Genomic DNA, 21430 nt, shown 5'->3' with positions numbered 1-21430 from the left:
TGTGGATGATTAACAAACCATCCGTCTGTGGATGATTAACAAACCATCCGTCTGTGGATGATTAACAAACCATCCGTCTGTGGATGATTAACAAACCATCCGTCTGTGGATGATTAACAAACCATCCGTCTGTGGATGATTAACAGACATCCGGATTGGATGTATTTTTACATTTCATATACCTGCTGTAACATGTTAGACAGAAAGCTGGTTCCATGATCAGTCAAGATCTCCTTGGGATCCCTACTCTAGCCATAATCTGTATTAACTCGGTGGCTACTGCAGAGGCACTAGCGGATCTCAATGGAACTGCTGCCGGGTATCGCGTTGCTTAATCTACCACTACTAATATATGCGTATACCCAGAGTCAGAAGGTAGCAAAGGGCCCACTATGTCCATTGCAGTGTGTTAAAAAAAAGTGGAAATAATTGGCAGTGGGACCAAAGGGGTGGGGCGCACTCGACCTGGCGCTACTTGCTGTCAGTCTGTGCATGTGGCTACATATCTTGACACATCAGTATGAAGACCTACCTAATAGAATCGAGCCAATATCCATTCCCTTGTCTTGTTAGCTCCGAGGTGCCCCACAAAAGGGATATCATGTGCCAGCCTCATGACCTCAGTCCAAATAGATGGGGGAACCAATAATTGTTTTATAGGCTGTCCTGTGCCCATGGCTAGATTTACACTATACAGTAATTGCCCCTTGATACTGAAGTGTGCATATACTAGAGCCCCAGCGCCATCAACATCCTTACCTTCAACAGACAGGACCTGCCCCCAAGCGTGCACTAGTGACGGGTCACTGTGTTGGCCCCACACTATGTCCATGCTTGAGTACCACATGTCCGGTATATTGAGAGGGGCCGGAGTAGCATCTGCCCTGGTTGGCCCAGTAACCTCTCCCTCTCAGTCACACTGTGTTCCGACTCCCTTTGACTGGCTTTTGTTACCATTCAAACACTCTCCCACCAGACCCCAGCCTTGTATCAAGGATGCTCCCTCCCATTTTGCAATCAGTCTCTCCTTATTCATTTTTCTAGGACAGAAAATAGGGGAAAACATTTCAGTGTGAAAAGGAAACACATTACCAATTTGTTCCATTTTTTTCTGCCCTGTTTACATGTGCGGCTGAGACTGCATTATTTGCATCAATTCTTTGAATTTTGGCCAGTCTCGGCCCAGAATAACTGGGTGTGGCAACCTTGCTAGTATGGCAACGGGGCAGGGGCAGCACCTCTACCCCAGCTGGGGCCCAACCTTGGTCTCCATGAAGAGGAGGCAAGGGGGCCCATTGGGGTCGGCGGTCTCGGAAGTCTGGGTCCCAGGACTGATGGTGGTGGTGGTGGTGTTGGCGGACAGAGAGGTAGGGGTTGGCTGTTCTGAAGGGCGGGAACCGAAAGTATCCCAGTCCAGGTGGAGACTAGGGAGTCCTCATAATCCTCGGCCAGTTTCACAGAGTCTTCCAGGGTGTTGCGGTTGTGGCGTCATAGCCAGGCCTGGGTATCTGCTTCCCTCATTTGCAGGTTGGTTTTGGTTGATTGGTAATCTTCTGAATTAAAATACTTCAGTTGAAAAGATAGTACTGTACCAACAAAACCAATACACTACATCTAAATGGAAGCCTACTTATTTTAAAACACAGTCCTTTCAGATATGTATTTTTGAAATCTTTTTTGTGTTCCCTTAAAAATGGACAAGGGTTGGAACGAGCCAAAATGAAATAATCAGAGATGTGTCACACGTGTTTAACCGTCACTGAAGTCAAGATTTTATAGGGTTGGATATGCGAGTGCTGACTGTTTTATCTAATGATCAATGGTAACAGACTTGTATTATCTAATGAGCAATGGTAATATAGTTTTTAATTTTTTTTTACCATGAATACCCATCTAGGGGCATGCCTTTTATTAAAATGGTTATTTAAGACAATAATCCAAACAGTTTGAGCACACTGTGTAACCTGAACAAAAGCACACGGTACAATGATACCACATGTCTACATGGGGTAGTTGTGTGCTACATAGTTTCTTCACATGGAGCATTATTATTTACTGTAGTTGCTATGATATACCAGTCATATTAAAGCCAAGCTTATACCAACAATCATGCTATAACACAATCAAGACATTTCCAAGCAGAGATGTACTTGTGTAACCAGAAGAAGCATTGTAAAAATAAACTAGATTTTTTTTTTAAGATGTCTAATGTATATGACTTGAGCTACTAGTATTTCATTGCAGGAAAACAAAATGTCAAAATAACACTGGAATGGACCTACATCCCACGGCCATGAAAAAGTAAATAAGGTCATCAATCAAGATACCCCAGCCAATCACGTTTTAATACTGTCAAAAAACAGGTCACCAGGAACTACTGTGCACCCACAGTATGTGGGGAAAAACCTCACTCAAGATACCCCAGCCAATCACATTTTAATACTGTCAAAAAACAGGTCACCAGGAACTACTGTGCCCCCACAGCATGTGGGGAAAAACCTCACTCAAGATACCCCAGCCAATCACATTTTAATACTGTCAAAAAACAGGTCACCAGGAACTACTGTGCACCCACAGCATGTGGGGAAAAACCTCACTCAAGATACCCCAGCCAATCACATTTTAATACTGTCAAAAAACAGGTCACCAGGAACTACTGTGCACCCACAGCATGTGGGGAAAAACCTCACTCAAGATACCCCAGCCAATCACATTTTAATACTGTCAAAAAGCAGGTCACCAGGAACTACTGTGCCCCCACAGCATGTGGGGAAAAACCTCAATCAAGATACCCCAGCCAATCACGTTTTAATACTGTCAGAAAACAGGTCACCATGATATACATTTACCATAAGTATGTCAGTAAAATACATTCCCTGCCATAAATATAACATTATTATCAGTATCATCACTTTACAGCCTAAAGCAAAAACATGTGACATACCTTACACATGCGTACATAACTTGTGCTAAAGAATGCTCTTATAAAGTATCATCACAACTGGATAAGTGGTTCTGGTTCTGTAAATATATGGGTGGCATACATGCGGATGAACAAGCAGTGCCGCCATTGGTTCCCCTGGGTTCTGGCACTCTCAATAACTTGTGCTACGCCCTTACCAAGTTTCATCAATACTGATAATACAAGGTTCTCTATATGTATAACTCTAAATCTTGACATGCACAGCACCTCCATTCTGTCCCCATCCCTAGGTGTACGCATTCCGTGAGGGATAGTTTAAGTAAATTAGGAGGAGAGAGAGGTAGGGGTCGGCTAGGGGTCCCCAAAATAGGAGGAGAGAGAGGTAGGGTCGGTGAGCAGTCCCCAAAATAGGAGGAGAGAGAGGTAGGGGTCGGCGAGCGGTCCCCAAAAAGCCTCTCCAACTGCACTCCTGGCAGGTTTTATCAAGTGTAATAAGCAGTAATAAGCAAAGCTACACCACTAATAATTCAGAAATCATTCTGAGAACTCCTAATAACTGAAAAATACATACTCTTCCGCAGTTAAATTTGTCAAAGATGTGTCGGCTGCATCCTGTTGATCAGAGGCTTGTACAAGGCTGGTGCTGCCTCTTTGCTGAGGCACTAGTGAAGGTTCTTTATTGCAGCGAGTGAGCTCAGCGCTTTCAGGGGTGCCAGCCTTCTCTCCCAGGAGAGCCATGTGGCCCTCATCTTCAGGTGGTCCCTCTTGCTCTTCATCCTCGCTCAGTGAAATAGTAAGATCACTGGTGGTGTCTGCAGTGTTGTCGTCTACATTGTGTAGGATACTATGGTTTTGGCTGTGAGGAATACTTTTCTGTTTTTGTTCCAGAGCTGAAAAAAATAAAATAAATAAATATCACAATGTAACAAGTCAGAAACAAACAACTCCGACATTTCATCCTTGGGCTTGTGAGTAGTCTTGAGCTGTTTTTTATTTTTAATTATTTTATTTAAATTTTGTTATAGACAATTTGGATTAACTACGGTAGCATTGAGAATCCAACCCATATTGTAAGTGAGGATATCATAACAATAACATACAAAACCAGGCCATGATCACATATATCATTCTTATATTTTGCAATTGGATCTATTTTATTTAATAAACGATATTGTTCAGAATTCTTATATCAAGTGCAGACAATGTGCTTGTGAAAGATCAATGATTATAACATTATTAAAAGGAATTCATTACTAAAACAGAATCAAGCTGTAAGAAGAAGAAGAAGAAGAAGAAGAAGAAGAAGAATCACGCTGTAGTGGATTCTGCAATGGATAATGAAAATATCATTTCTTCATACACCCTTATTAAAAAAAAAAAAAACCTCCAATAAATAGCCAGTGTTCTTGCTGCATACCTGGGTCATTGTGCATGTTCAATGAAGATCCACTTCTGGAAAGGATAATAGGAGAAGGACTTGTTGAACTTAGTGGAGGTTCATTTCTATGCATTTCTTCAGGAATGATATTAGTACATCTCCCTTCAACTGCAGTGCTGATACCAGATTGGAACACTGCCCTATATTCAGGTGAATTTATTCGGGCACTACATTCAGATGATCTGGAGTTTTCTGTTGTACTGCTTCCTCTCCTCGTTTTAAGAGCTGCTTCATTCTTCTTAGCTACGGTACAAAGCACAGATGAATCACAAGTATGTGACACAGTCAAACAAGTCATTTGGAGCATGTGCGATATGTTCGATAGTTTTTGACACTGCCTTGGACCTACCTGAAATGTGCTTTTCCTTCTCCTCAGGTGAAGGCAGAGGAGGACTGTGAAAATGCTCCATTGGCTGGAAGGGCTTGCTTGCACTGCTTGAAAAGCTGCAGCTCTGGCGCCCCATAAAGATGGTTGCAGGCTGGTAAAGTCCTTCAGCGAGGTCTGTACCAAGACAAGCTAACGAGGGTCCAGGCAACTGCTTTCCCTTAAAGAAATACATTAAAAATACATATGTTTACATGACTGACAATTCATTCTGAAAAAATGTCATCTATAAAAACGTTACTATATTTACAGGTATTTATATTGTAATTGTATTTTGCTGAGGTGAGCCTCAAATTAGAACTACCATATATATAATTATAGGAAATACTAAATTGGTTTAGAGAAAATAAGGTATCACTGACCTCTATTTGCTGTTTTAATAAAACAAATATTGCAACATTTGGTGGCAATGAAGAGGGATCAATCCACTATGCAGTACATGTATGCTTTGTATTTATTACATATCAAAATGTTTTAAACTCATTTCAATACTACACATTAACTTTCAAAAGCCACTCACTCACATTAAACATCTAATAGCAACGCTTTTATGTGCTGAAGTGACATTAGTAGTGGGATGGAAGTAAGTTTCACAATTATTGATATTAACAGGATAGTGAAATTATCCCAATGTAAATTAGCAGGAGAGCATCTCTACTGACTCCCATAATCTGTCTGGGTTCTAACAAGCGGTAGGTGACATTACTATAGAAGATTTGAAATAAGTTTGTGTATGACACACTTTTTACATTTATACAGGCAAGCGCTATTCCATTGCGAACAAACCTGGTCTGGCCATTCTATTCTAGCAAGTTATCAGGAGTATCACAATGCAGAAGTATATGGAAGCATCTATCTGTATGTGTGCACAGTATGTCCAGCCTTCATTTGTGCATACAGTAAATGTACTGTAGTTTATGGTGATGTACTTTTTCAGGTCAGTGGTACCTATAATTTTGTATTAACAGTGGTAGCATAGTATGACTCACTGTTTTTCTCTTCTTGCTTTTTTATTTTTTTGTATATTGTCTTGTTATTGTTTTCTTCATTTTGTTTTTCGAAAAAAACATTTTCAAAATTCTATTAATCTGTAATGTCTTTTTTGTTGTTTTGTTTAATGATGTCAAGCCACAGCTTATGTGGGTCAAGGTTGGATTTCTTTTCTTTTTTAAAGCTGCTTTAGAAGAATGTTACAAGATCAATGTTTTAACTTTTAATCTGTCTAACAATCCGTAACGCAAGTTGTGATTAATGTCTGCAATGCACCAATGGGGGTGGGGGGCTAAAAACCTTCTTCCCAACATAATAACAACAAGCATTGCTTCTGTTTCTTTTCTGATAAGAGTCTTAAATACCAAAGAGTTAGCTGCTTAATAACATTCACTGTAAACCATGCAGTCTGCCTAGCAGATCCACAAAGTAGGTAAAAGGAGGAAAAGTTAATTTCTTGGGTGAGTGATTCCATCAGTAGCTGCAGGGCAAAGTAGAAAGTGTTTCACTAAAGTAGCAATTGATTCTTCTATCAATCTGCGGCACGCGCGTGCTCTTCCAAGGAATGCATTAAATATGAAAATCGTATCCCGTTATCATCTGTTTCCAGCTTTCAGCCCAGTAAGCTTTTCTTAATGAATGCTGCAGCCTAAGGGACATGCACGCTGCCAGCAATGGCTTGTATGCATAATGGAGTGATGGTACCATTTTGCTCATTACAACATCTGCAAGCTGGGGGGGTGGGGGTGAGGGTTGTGCGCAGTCACAAGTGACTGCTCTAGACAGCATGCTCCAAGTTATTAGAAGATGTCTTAGACATTTCATATAAAAGAGCTTTAACGGCTTTAAGTGAAGGAATAAGCAGCTATGGGCTTGAACTACATCGTTTATACAGATACAGCAGCGGGGATTAGATACCTTCATTATAGCAGATACACAGCTAAACGTATACCATGTTACACATTTATTTGTATGATGGACAGTGAATATGTTTATTGGTAGAAGGCTGAAAACATTAAGGTTGTGCCACTGACAAAATCATGCCCATCCACCAGTCCCTGCCACACAATCATAATGACCGAAATTCCAAACACAGAAATATGTTTTCCCTATCGTACTTATGCTTTCCTCTGAACTATTTTGTTTCACTTCCAGTAAATGAAAACAAAGACCTGATCTTCACACTCTCCTTTGTGATGGAATTGAGTTGATAACCGCATTTTTTGAAAACTATGGGCAAGATTCTCAAATCAACAATAACATTTTCCATCACAAATGAATAAGCATTTGTCGGAATGCCTTTAAGTGTGGTTTGTAAGTCTGTACGCAGGCATTCTTCCATATACCCCGCTGCCAGGCATACCTGTGTAGTATACCCAGATAACATTACCTGAGACTAAAACACGCACCTAAATTAAATTGCATTTCTGGTTTAGCAACTTTGAGTACAATTTTCATTTCTTTAAAAATTGAGCAATGATACATTTCACTCTTTTGCATTATGGCTGTATGTCTATATTCAAATACCATGCGTAACATTTTAACATCATTAGGTGTAAATCACGAGTATATGAATACATACAATTGTAGTACTTCTTATGCTTAATTCTCTTTAGAACATCCATGTGTGTTTTAGTCCACAAGACATTTAGATCTTCATAAACCAATATAAACTGGATCCAGGCTCTCAACGTTTTTTCAGAAGATCAGTTTAACAGCTCCAGTAAATGTAACTTTTCACTTCAATAACTTTCACCATTTTTTGTTATCTTATTCCAATATCTTATCTATACCATTACATTCTTAAATCGTAAGATAAACATTGGGGTAGACAGTCATTTCTCCAAATATTCTGCTGTTACTGTATTGATAAATTTTTAGTAAAAGACTTTTGAAAAGAATCAACATGAATATTCTTTTTTCCCCCCCAATACCCAACTTCTCTGATTGACAATTAAGAATAGTGTTTTTTGTTTGTTTGTTTTGTTTTACTTCTGTCTGGTTAAATACAATTAATGGATGTACCTGGTCTGTACGTGCTCCTTTCTGCTCCCTTAACTCAGTGTCATTTTTCCAAAACGATGATCGTTTCTGAATCCGATTCTCATATGCCACCTGTTACAAATAAAACAAATTCTATTTTATCACCTGTTTTACTTTGTCTTCTTTTTTTTCCAGACCCAGTAATATGGTCTCCTAAGGGCTAGCTATGAAGGCTGTGAGAAAACCGCAACACGTTGCTCCTTCAAGGCTTTGTTTTGGCCCACAGCTCGTCTGAAAAATCAACGTATGCATCATTGCTGTGTCGAGTGTCAGTTAGAACAGGATGCGTGGACAATGAAGTCACAAGGACAACAGCACATGAACAGCTACAGACAAGCAGCAAATAATCGGTATTGTTATGAAGGGCTTACTGACAGTCATCTTTTGTGCTGCCGTTTTAAATATTCCATGCAAGGTTGTACAGTATATTTAAACACTACGATCACAACGATAGGGCTCAGTTAGATAATTATTTATTTTTGTGTTCTCATCAATTCCCAGATGTAGAATCACTGTGCCCTTTTTAAAAATAACATGGTGTACATTGGTTACCTTTCCTAGGACATGTAAATAATTCAGTGTTCTTTCTTTGAGCCCACTGGTTGTAAATCACTAGTAACCCTGAAAGGAACCGGTTCACTGTAAAATGTAATTTGCTGTAAATCCAAAGTAACACATCAGAATTTTTGGCATTCACTCTACACTCCCAGGTCTTTACTCTGTTATTGGCAGCTGTCAGGTACTGCCTATATTCAGAGATGTGTCACCCACTGTTGATGTTAAGAGTGACAGACCCCATTATGAATAGATGTCTTGTGCACTCTGTTGATGTCTGTTCAATGTCATTATTAGTTCTCAAAAAAGCCTTTGTTAAAAAGTCCAGTAGTATCATGAAGATTAATGTTGTTAGAGTCTATATAGTGGACAGTGTTTAATATATTATCTTATCTAAACTGTTCAAAATAAATCCAGCAGCGAGTTTATAGCCATTCTCATGAGTGGAATAAGTAGCACAATTAATAATATATTATGTTTATTTAAGAAGTACAATGTATTGAAAATAAATGCGTACATATAGCAAACAGCTGAATTCAGAGAATTACTTAGATCAAGCCCCTCAGAAAGATCTCGTAGTGTCGCAAGCGTAACTGTCGCAAAGTGCCAGTCCAGTCAGTCAGTCACTCTGTTGTTGAATTTAAATCAATCAAATTAAAAAATGACATCCAATTAAATTAATTATATATATATATTATATATAATATATATATATATAATATATTATATATATATATTATATATTTTTAGGACATCACAACAATACAAAAAAAAATTATTCAACACTACAACACTCTGTAGAAGACTGCACCCATATCAAACACATACACAGTAAATAAAGACCCCACAAGTTCATCTGTGGTTCTGCAACATTGGTTAATTTTCAAATGTAAGAAATGAAAGCCTCTCTGAATTCTTTATGTTGAAAATAAATTTGTCTTTAGTACAGCACTTAAGAAAATTAGATGCTGAAAAAAAATATTTAGCACATGTGTGGAAAGGGTGCATTTTACTGAAGCATAAACCCATTATAAATAATAAACCTATCTTCAAAAGATCTCATTATAATTGAATAACTCTGCCCAGGAAAATACAAAAACACAAAAATTAACATAATGCCTATTAACAATCAAAGAGCAAAGCTCTTTCCTCTCAGAATAAAAAAAAAATCAAAACAAAGCAGAGATTTGGTCCCTTTTTCCTAATAATAATAATAATAATAATAATAATCTGTACATACTGAAGAGTTTAATAATCCATTAACTCAATATAACAAGGCTTTAATTCGCTGATGCAGTATTATGTTTAAGAATGAAAGGTTAATTTATGCATACATGCAAATTACAACACAAAACTTGACAAAGTGTAGATATGTTGTGTGCATTGTGCAGCAAGTACACTATAACCCCCTATTAAAGACTAGAAATGTTGATTATGGAGATTCTGTGCACAAGGCCAACAGCAAGACAAGCCTAGCTGTTCTGTGACTAACCAGTTCCAAAACACATCAATCTAAAACACACTACTTTTGAAAAATGGAAACAATTTTTTTGTTTTACTTTTATGATCGAGGTGACTGTAAATACCATGTTTCAATTTTAGTAATTAACTTCTAAAGAACAAAAGGGTCACTTTTTGAAAAAGAGGTTTCATGTGGAAATAAGTCAGTGACATCTCTTGGGCTGTAATCAAAAATAGATTAAATGAGTATAATGAAAAAGTAAATCATCACAAGTGAAATGCAGAGAGATGCCTCAATAGACCATCCTCTTCTTATCTACTGCTTGTGCTAAAGAATAGTTAGCAAATTCCATCACAGTTCTTCCAGTCATCTCAACGCAAGTACATTTACATGCAGTAAACACATGTGCGATGTATGTTAATGCATCTTTAATATATAAGCCAAACAGAATAATAAGATCCCAGGAATGCCAGTGATTACTAACAACATGTGAACAATAATACACAGAATCCATCACGTGTGCACATTGCAAAACCAGAATCTGCTGAAAACCACTACTTAGCTTTGTACTGCAAATAGAGCTGCTAATTTGGGATTTTCTTCAGATATAGTTTAAAAGTAATAATTCATCAAAGATGATTAGAAAAATGTGAATATTATATTGTAAATAGTAAATATATATATATATATATATATAATATATATATTATATATATATATATATATATATATATATATATATATATATATATATATTAATAAATCTTTTTGACCACAAACTCAAGTTATTCCAATGGGTGTTTTTAATTATGTGACATTTCAAAATGCAACATGAAGTACTGTACTATGACTGCTATTATGACTTATGCAATATCATTTTATAGTTTCTTTGATTACATGATGCGAAATAAAATATCAAAATTATGTTCATATATTTTTTAATTGTATTAATGTCTGAACCCTACATTTCTACTTGATGCAAAACCTTTGTTCATAGCCGTACATAACTGATAACATATACTGAAAGAGAAACAGTCGCACAAACCCTCTGGAAAGACAGAACTTCAGCACTGCACTTCACTGCATTTTGTTCACCATTATGCTGTTCGTTTGGAAGGACATAATTAACTGGTTTTGTTAATTTGATATTAAGATTTGGAGCACTGCTGTTCAGTTTTAAGTGATACTCATCAATTTACTTGATATGATAAGCATATCAACTATTTTCCAAACGCATAGTGTTATTAGGCTCTTGTGCATTGTAACACGGCAGGGAGGGGGTTAAAATCCTCCCTGCCAAAAACATGCCAGTAGGCACATAGGTGTTAATTGTTTTATTGTTTAATTAGTTATCCCCTGCACCTGATGTTTAATGTAAATTAGAGTCAGGCGCAGGGTATTTAAAGAAAGCAGTCAGTGTGTTCACGGCTGCTGTGTGTGTAAAGCCTGCTTTTAGGTGTACTTGTGTAGAGAAAGAAAAGGAAAAAAAAAAAGAAAAAAAGGTAGTGTGTGTAAACCTTTTTTTGTGTGTTTTGTTGTGTTATATTTTGTGTTACAAGTAAACAGCTTAGCTGTCCTGTTTTAGTTAGGTTCCTGTGTGTGTTAGTTAGTGCTCGTAACAGCTAGGTGTTTGTTTATTTTGTTTTTGTGTTTATTAGAAATAGAGCGTAAGAGCGTGAAAACTTCCATTTCCTTGTCCTGGGTCCTGCTTGAAAGGGGCAACGAACCGTGGGGCGTGCAAGCGCAGTAAAGCATAAACTAAAACATGAACTGCTCATCAGCTTCTTGCTTTTTATTATAAAATCTGAAGTTCACCTTCTAAGAAAGTGAAACAGTAATAAATAAAACACTATCACTTCCTGGGGCAAAAGGCAGATATTAATAAATATAAAACACATTTAAAAAACAACTTTAAATTATGAACAAGACCAAGAAAGCTCACCATTATTACCTACATAGGCACGCAACCACACTGCATTGATGAGCCACAGCCACATATAGATTCCTAATAAAATGATCCTGGCCTTGCCTATGGGAAGGTGACTGAAAAACATATTCAGGTTTGCTTATCCTCTTCTTCCAAAGATATATGTAGAGGTACATTGTACTGCAAGTCTTTTTGACAGGTTTGCGAAGGTTGAGCGATTGCATGTTGTTGTTTTCCTGTTAGCACATGTATCCCATCCAATATCTTAAAATACATAACAAAATACTGTATAAATGCTTTCTATTTTTGTAAGACATAAATAACATAAAAACTATTTTATGCAGAAAAATAGGTAGCTGAGTATTTATTTCTCTAGCCCTTGATTATACCCCTGAATGCATTTTCTGCAGGTCAGTCTACATTGGATTCTGACAAAAGATGGGATGAATCTATTGTTTTTTTTTTATCTTACACTTATGTCTTATGGCAATGTTGATTCTTGTTTAATTCTTTAACTAAGTTAGCATAATAAATGTTCACTGTGGCAATCTTCTCCAAATGATGAACAGAATTGCTGACAAAAATAGGTTGGAGATTGGCCCTTTAAAATTAATGCTCTTATGAGATTTCTGAACTGGAATTTGTAATATAAACAGAAGCACAGTGGATCAGTTGAATTCTCTTATGTAAATCACAAAACAGAAATGTAACTTTTTAAAAAGTATTACCAGACACAAACTTCCTGGTATGGCTGGGAAGCACAGTTAAGTCATCTAGCACAGGGATTTTAAAAGGATTTTGTTTTTCAGATGGGACTTGAACTCGTGGCCTTCTGATGCAGATGGTCCACAGAGTACAGCACTGGCTGTGTTAAGCCAATACATAAAGCTATGTTAATACCCACAGGAATGCATTGTTAACTGCAAACAATGCTGCCTGAAACCACTGGCTTTCTTTCAGTCACCTCCATCATGCTTGAAGCAGCACAAATCTCTGGAACTGTAGAGGCCTTTGGAAAACCCTTATGAGCCCAGATACAACACAATTCCCTAAAATATCTACGTTTTGCAAGGGCCCTTTTTACATATCTGATTCTTAAAAGCTGGACAAAACAGGCTTGCCAACTTTAAGTATCAAATATTCGTACAAGAAAACTTGCTGCAGACAACTGTATAAATTAGTGAGCTGAGAAAAGTAATTTTTCTCTAATGAAAATAATTTTGCAATGTTCAAAATAATAACCTCAGAACCCTGTCCTAGGATCTTTGTCAACATCAGATTTTTTTTAAATTTAATTTAAATCAGGCATAAATAGAAACAGATATGTTTCAAGGGTCCTTTCTGCACTTCCTTTGTTTTCTTTATACAGCAGGGCAGCACATATTTTATTTTTCTTTACATAAACTAATTTGTTCAGAACAATGTCACATTCATAACATGTCAACTCTGTACACCTTTTAGACTAAAATCAAAACATGATTTAAGATTAGAAATGTATCGTTTTATTTGCACTTTGTGTTACTTTGAGAGTTTAGTTAAACAAGATGACTGCTGGTGCTTTGATAAAATGTAAAAAAATTAATTAAAACATTGTCTACTCCGCAAGACATCAACTCCATCAGATTCACAATGTAAGAATGGTCTATATGCTTACGGAGCTGACAAACAATTCTACCCCTTCCTGCAATCGATCCTTTATCTTAGTCATTTATTTTTGCAGGTACAATATTGTAAATACAAGGTGATTAGAAGGTAATTTACCTACATCAACACACCATATCATTGATGTGGTAAACTTGCTTTATAACCACCATATACCATTACTTAAACCATTTCAGTGAAATAAAGAAAACTGTGCAAACTCTTTTTTTTTTTTTTAAACCTGCACATACAATGCCTTATAGACTCAAACAGTAAGACTCAGCTATTCTTCATCCTGTTCTAATGCCCTTTTATGTAACAGCACCCAAAACCAGAAACGTTTCTTAGTCAGTACCATGAAAATGATACTGATATTATGCAGCTTTTTAGACAAAATAGTTCAACATTTTGAATTAAAATTCTGATGAACTCTTAAAATGGTTCTTATTTCATAAGTGTAAAATATGTTATTTTTCCAATTTGATAACCCCCAAAAAGCATTTATCTTAAAGATAGTTTTGGATTCTATAAAAATTCAGTACTGTGTGTATTTTTACAAAAAAATGTATCCCACTTTTTTTCTTGTGTAGCACAATGCGTTATTTAGCTAAAAATGACAAAAGCCTTCAAACAAACTCTCATTTAAAAAAAATATAAAATGGCATGCTTTTTATACTACCTGAAGGAGTTGAACAAAATCTCTTGTCAATTATACTACCTGTTTTTTAAACATTTTTATGAAAAACTACCATGGTCAGTTGGTTGAATGTTTACATAAATTATTAATTCATGCTAAGGACTACTTAAACAGCATTATCAACTCTGATCAATTTCAACTTGGTTTTAAGAAAAAAAACTAATTATTTTTTCATGTTTTCCTCATAGATATGGTTCCTTTCTATATGTATGGTTTTATATGTTTCCTTTCTATATGTATGGGTTTCCCCTTTAAAGAAACCTTTACTGGATACGCCACTCGAGCCAATACGGCTTTAATTTTTAATGGAAAAAAAAAAGTTTTTGGTTCTGGCCATTTTGTTTCCTGCCAACAATATACGAGTGAATTAAACTAAAACTGAATCTTGTGCACTGTGTTTTTTAAGTTTAATTTAAATATTGAGTTGGCTCATCCGGTAAAGGTGCTCTGTGTGGAGTGTAGGACACCCCCTGTAATCACAGGTTCAAGTCCAGGCTATTCCACTGCACGGGTGCTAATGGTGAGCTGAGCCTAAAATACAACTGGACATTTCAAATTGGGAGAAAAACAGAGTCAAACCAATTGCCAACTACTAAATTTAAGAAATAAATAAATAAAATACTGAGATGTTTTTTACACACACACACATTTTATAGAGAAATGGTAGGTCCTAAAATCGACTATGAATGTTTTTTGGTTTTTTTAACGCTATTAAAATAGATTACATTTCAGTGGTTACTTACAGTCCTTCTTTATACTTACCATTGTTTGTCTAAGTGGAGCTATATGGTACGCGCTTTGAATAACAAACCAAGGTTAAAATAGGGCTTAAAATATACAAAATATGAAATGAGTGAAACATTAAATTTATGGCCGTTTTAAACGGTTAAACAACCAGATTAACAATGGGTTTAAACGTGTAGTCAATTAAACATAGATTTACAGCCCTAGAATATACCCGAAATCGATACACTATAATGCACAGTACCTATTACTTCTTACCAATGCTTTAGCTTTATGTGTAGCCACATTGAAGTATTTTACATGTAATGTGTTAGGACTGTCTTTAATGCAGCTAACAGTCCAGTAAAATGTTACCTGTGTGTGTCTATGTCTCACTCTGTACATTGACAAAACTCAGACTTGATTTACCGTAATTGTTTTTTCACATTGAAAATACATAAATGGCTGGCAATAATGACCGTCAATATACCTGCAGTGTGTGTAAATCCATTACATACTTCAGTTATCTTGCTGGGAACCACAGTTTTTTAAATACTGTAAGTTATCCATCTGTTGAATACAGCCATTGTACCCACAATACATTTTGATGAGATGTTGTACTCTATTATAAGTTATGTACAGGGAGCAGTAAACTATAATCCAGAAGAAGAAACTTCTAACCAAGGGGGCCCAATTCCAGCCCTGGAAGGCAAACACATTCCAGGATTAACAGGCACAATGTAATAGTTTAAATACATAGGCCTACCTTAAGACCTCGTCGCAGTATGCAGGGTACAAGTTATTCAGCTTAATTTTTACTTCGAATCATTTGGGTATAAATTTGAGGTTTCCATTCCAACAAAGAAATAAAGCTATGCACCACAGTTCAAATCCTACCAAAATTACCTTTGTTTGATGGAGAGTGTTGTTATGAGTAGCCATTATCCTTATGTGTGATTCAATGCGATCAAAATCCTTCAGGAACTCACGGTTTCTAATTCGAGCCCGTTTCTCTCTCTCACATATCTGCTTCAGGTAGCAGTGGAGTTGAGCGCTTTTTATCTGGTTACTTGGAGACCAAAAAAAGAAACACATGTGAATGACATCCCTCCATTTATACACAGTACATTTATAATACAATAGTTCTCTATTTACCAGCAGAATGCAATTGGAGAGACACTGATCTTTTTAAAGAAATATCATTTGGCAATCACCTTTTGAAGTGTGCAGTGATACACAGACAAGCAAATCTATTCCTGGCAATGTTTAATACCGTGGGGTTTATTTGAATGCTCTAAACAGAGGGAGTTCGTAATAATACTGCCTTTAAACTAGCATAGCCTATGTTTACTGTAATTGTATTGTACTCAGTTAAATGGTTCTAAAATGTTCCACATGAATGTGGTGATGTATGTGTGTCTAAAGATATTCTTTACCAGCTAGCTGGTGGGAGTAGGCAAGTGTTCCATCAAGCACAGTATTCAATAGACAGTAACAGTGTAGGCCTACTTCTTAAACTATTAAGTTAATTTCACATCCTCTACCCCTATTGTAACAACTTAGTTAAAATAAACCAATACACAAATAAATAAATAAATAAATAAATAAATACTGCATTACAGGGGAATACATATGTTGCCTGTTTGACCCTATTCTGCCTGCTTTCTCACTAAAAAAAATCCCTGAATATAACCATTCCCTTTTAAAAGAATATTTTAATAAGTGAGACATCCAATACCAATAAAGATGTGACACATTTAACCCCCCAAAAAATGTGTTTCTGCAATATACCAATACACTGCATACTGCAAAAGCTGACTTGATACTAGCCTGCTCTGCAAATGCTGGTGTACAAAAGTACTTTTAAAATGCTTCCAAACTATTCACATGCTGCACTTATTTACCAAAACTCATCTTTGCTGCAGAACCCAGTAATTGTAATCATTAGCAAGACAGGTTGCTGATTGCCCAGCAATCAGCTCAAGCTTGGTCCGACCCTTACCCTGCATTAGCCAGTCGGTATAATCCCTGAATACCCATGCTGAATGGAGTTTATCAGGGGGAAGGGGTCCTGCAGTAACATCTGAAGTTAGATGTTTAAGAAGCACTGTGGAGAGCAGGGCTCTTCATCCCCTGTAATGGGTTGATGTAAACTAACACTGGGCAATTGTAAACTGTATTGGGACAGTACATTTAAAAGTGTGATATACTTACATTCGCTCATCAGATCTGCTATATGCAAATAGCTGCTTTTCTAGCTCCAATCTCTTTTTTTCACTGTTAAAAAATAGAGATTCATATTGATGTAAAATTGCACACTGCATGCAAACTAATTTACAGTATATACAGATTTTTTATGTAATAACACAAGGGGCCATATGTACAAAACCTTTACTAAAAATGTTTTTGTAAAAGCAAAAACAAATTGCTAATGTTGTACAACATTTTGTTTTGTTGATAAAAAAAAAAGGCATAACAGTATTAAGAATATTAAAAAAAGGAGAGAGAGAGAGAGAGTTGGGACGACTTCTCCAACCAACTAGACCTGGCATTTCATATTTATTGATGCTTCTCTTACACCTGTATGCCTATACTATTTTACAATTCTATAATGTGCATATGCTACTGGCAAAGTCCAAATTTAGACTACAACTTCCATACTTTCTGTAACATCTGTAACATTCTGGGCACTGCTTGTAACTTCTGTTGGCCTTCCTGAAGCTTACCCTCAGTTAGGCATTTCTATGAGCGTCTGTGTATTATGTTTGTATTAGTTTAGGCAAAGTCCAAAAACAATAACATCAAAAAAGGCGCATGTAAAAGTAGTATCTTTACAAAACTCATAGCAACACAGAGATCATGTGATCCATAACTCCTGGGCTACACATACACACCTAACCCTCCAGTGTAATCTATGCATTAACCGTGAACGAGCTGGGAGATCTACATCCCACGGTTTTTTGTAATACATATTCTGCTTTTTTTTTTTTTTTTTTTACTAATCTTAAACAATATAAAGTACAGGCAACCCCATGAATGCCACGTTCAAGAAAATGCCATGCCAAAACTTCTTAATAACGTTTGGCCATTGCATTACCCAAGCACCAGCCAGTGCACTAGAAACTCGGAATGCCTAAGTGTGGGGATAGTATTGTATGAGTACAGTCGCGCATTTATGACTGCCTTGAACTTTACATTTACACACCAGTCAACGTATAAAATCAACATCGATAAGTTACATTTTGAACAAATAACGCTGCTGGTTTTTGTACTCAGTACATTGAACCTGCGTTTCAGTTTGTTGTGATCAATGGAAGCTCAGCCTTAGTAAATCTAGCCCGTGGGCTGCAGTTGGCCTAAAAAATCGCTTACATTAAAATACGATATTATAAAGTTACCTTTCGTGTAGCTTTTGTTGCATATTCCCGGTTTTCTCAAAATATTCCTTCTCGGAGAACGCCATGGCCCGATTTCCTTGTAATTTACAGAAACGGAAGTCCACTGTTCAGCGGCAGTTTCCACATTGTTTACCCTGGTTGTCATAATCACAGACTTCCAGTCCCAGAAAGCATTGCTGGTAAACATTCAGCCCATGTGGAGAGCTGGGGGGCGGGCGAGAGAAGCGAGAACCTTCTCAGTTTGAAAAAGAAATTTGTTTTCATCTTTATACAACTTAAGGTCGGTACAGATACACTGCACTGGACTGAGCTCATCAGCAATTCGTGTGCAGCACACAGTTTTGACTTATCTGGAACTCCAAAATGGCCTGCGAGGCGCATAAACACACAGCATGATTCTGGCTACGGCACCCTTACGAAAGGTATGTATATTTTACCCCTCAAAAGGTAATCATATATGTTTTGTTTATAATATATTCTAAGTACAACATTATTCTTCCAGGGCGAGTCTCTGTTTGCATAGCAGTGTGTTTGAACCATACACAACAGGAAATATTCCCACAAGCGTGTATTGAATAAGTAAAGCTTACTGTAAAATCAATAACAGACCAATTCAACTGCGAGTCTTCTGCGAGGTCACGGTGAAATGCAATTTTCTCAGAATATCGCACTGATCTTTATTTGGGATAACCATTAAAAGAAAACACCCAAACATTGCACAATATATACAGACTATTTGGGGACCTTACATTTGTAAAGTGCTTTGTACAATGTGTGTGTGTGTCTGTGTCTGTGTGTATGTATGTATATATATATATATATATATATATATATATATATATATATATAATATATATATATAATATGAATTTAAATGTGCTCTTATTTACTACTGATTGCATTTTATAACAGCTAATATCTGTAATGTGATACTTTGTACAACTGTAAGTCACCGGGAAGTAAGTCTGTAAGTCTGCTAAGAAAGAAGTAATAATCATAATAATTTTATTTAAAGTCCTGTATTGGGTTAATGGATTTTAAAGTCAATATCTTGTCTAAACGCCCCCAAATTAAGGTGTTATTGTTTACCTTTTTACTTGGTGCATGGTGTGGCCTGGTGGTCAACTATTGTAAGTGGTTGTTCAAAAGTCACTTGACCACCATTTGTTTCCAAAACATTATTCCCTGTGAACACTGCAGATCTGCAGGTGGTGTGTAATGCTATAGCAGCGCCCCCCTGTGACAGAAGATGTAGCCTGTACCATTGCTAAGCTATCTGGCTTTCATTTGTCTAAAGCTCTTTCATAACTACTAAGAAAACATGTTTCTCTTCCAAACACCCCACCTACTGTTCTACTGATATCTGCTTTGTATCCTCTTAACCCAGGGACTGTTTAAAGGAATAGTTATTTAACTGTCAATAGGTGGGATGAGTTAAGGGGAGTGATGTAAGGATAAGCGCAAAGTGATTTTTGGGTGCAAAACCCCCGTAGTGCTGCCATAAGTAGTGTTTAGCAGCTCTAAAGTGTGAATTTACAGTCCGTTAAAAATGCGGCGTATGTAAAGAATGGTGTTCACCTGGCGTTTACACCCGCTATCATCAATCCATTGCAATTATATTGAAATGCATTCAAATGAAGAAAATAGCATGAATTGGGCGTGATATGGATACTAAGTGGGCACAAACATTATAATGTCATGTAAGGATTTTGCCTTGCACTTAGGCAATTGCTGACCCTCCAAAAACTTTACACCTCTTTTTAAAAGGAGCAAACCATTGTAGAAGCGAGTAACTAAGAGCTATAGAAAAACACACACCTGCAGAGACCTGTCATTGGCTTCAGGATGGCTGCTGTGGTACACTTCCTGATGCAGCGTCACCTGGCTCTTGTTGAGGAGAGGCAGGAGCATGTTTGGAGGAGAATGGCAAGACAAAGAAGACCCGGCATATTTAATCCCAGGGTTACTTTGTTTGGGATGCCAGAGGATGCAATGCTAAAAAGCGTTATCGTCTCACTCCGCAGGTCATCCTGAATTGAGCTGAACTGAGGGATGAGCTAGACCCCCGTGTCAATCTAGGGACCGCTATCCCTGCACATGTGAAAGTGCTGTGTTCTCTGCACTACTTAGCCTCTGGTTCATTTCAGACCAGTTGGAATGTCTGGAGGGATAGCCCAATCCCTCAGTTCAGCTTTGCTGCCCTTTCTCTGACATTTTGGTTTATATTTTCATGTCCCACAAATGTTAAACAACGACTACGGTTTCTGTACTCCTAACTCTGCAAGTGCGGCTGATAAATAGACCAATGTGCTCATTGAGCCCCTCGTTATCATAATTGCGGATCATTATTTCTGCATTGAGTAAGTGTGTCCTCGGCTCACCACGCACTAGCGACCCCTCTAGTCTGGCTGGGCGCCTGCGGGCTTGCCTGTAAGCTGCCCAGAGCTGCATTGTCCTCTGATGCTGTAGCTCTGAGGTGGCTGCATGGAGGGTCTGCAGAGTGAAAAGAAGCTGTCGGCTGACTGCACACACTTTGGAGGACAGCGTGTGTTCGTCTTCGCCGAGTCAGCGCGGGGGTGGTAGCGGTGAGCTGAGCCTAAAAAAAAAATTGGCTATTCTAAATTGGGAGAAAATGACAAAAAAAGACCCAATTGGTGACTACTAAACTAAAAGCAAAGGATCAAAACGTGTGACACGACATGTGCATTATTCCAGGGGTGTGCTCATGCAAATAATCAATGAGCAGTCACAAATTGTATACAGTGGTAAACAAAAAGCAGCAGATGTTCAAAACCCATAATTATAAATACTGTATAAGTAACACCATGTACAGTTGTGTAACAAAAACACCTCATTCAGTCTGTTGCTGTCTGGCTTCCACATGCAAATCCTTGCTAATGGACCTGCTTGTAGTTCTTTTCTTGTTCCTTTGACCTCTGTTGAACAGCAGCATCTGCTTCAGCCTATACCAGGTCTGTTTAACAATGTACAGTCTGCCTAGCTGAGGTACCAGAGAGATAGAGATACATGAACTGGGCTGGAGTGACATGTTTGACACTGTGAAGAGCAAAGGGTTATTTGTGCATTCGGTTCAGCATATCAAGGTAATCAATCCGTTGTGTTAAAACACTTTTGTAACTTTGTAAAGATGCATTGCATTTCAAGCCAGAGTATATCTGAAAGCCTTTTACCTACACAAACTGATGGACATGTGTAGGCAATTCCTGAACATTTGAAGGCAGGAGATT

At 37.3% G+C, this 21430-nt stretch overlaps 1 protein-coding gene across 3 annotated transcripts in view; it reads right to left on the bottom strand.

Moving 5' to 3' along the window:
* Window positions 1-18598, bottom strand: part of kiz (kizuna centrosomal protein) — a 58715-nt gene extending 40117 nt beyond the window's left edge. For all 3 annotated transcript variants that reach the window (XR_005950516.1, XM_041253778.1, XM_041253779.1), the window contains exons 1-7: window positions 18183-18598; window positions 16999-17061; window positions 15691-15853; window positions 7762-7851; window positions 4711-4906; window positions 4341-4604; window positions 3495-3813 (exon numbers count right to left, since the gene is read on the bottom strand). Coding sequence is in view for 2 of the 3 variants with exons in the window: in XM_041253778.1 (XP_041109712.1) it covers window positions 3495-3813; window positions 4341-4604; window positions 4711-4906; window positions 7762-7851; window positions 15691-15853; window positions 16999-17061; window positions 18183-18247 (1160 nt within the window). In the remaining variant the exon portion in view is untranslated. The remainder of the gene's footprint in view (window positions 1-3494; window positions 3814-4340; window positions 4605-4710; window positions 4907-7761; window positions 7852-15690; window positions 15854-16998; window positions 17062-18182) is intronic.
* Window positions 18599-21430: the final 2832 nt, after the last annotated feature.

Source organism: Polyodon spathula, chromosome 6, assembly GCF_017654505.1.
Source record: "Polyodon spathula isolate WHYD16114869_AA chromosome 6, ASM1765450v1, whole genome shotgun sequence".
In the NCBI taxonomy this organism is placed as follows: domain Eukaryota; kingdom Metazoa; phylum Chordata; class Actinopteri; order Acipenseriformes; family Polyodontidae; genus Polyodon; species Polyodon spathula.
Note: the sequence above shows the minus strand (reverse complement) of the source record. Positions and strands in the feature narration are given on the sequence as shown.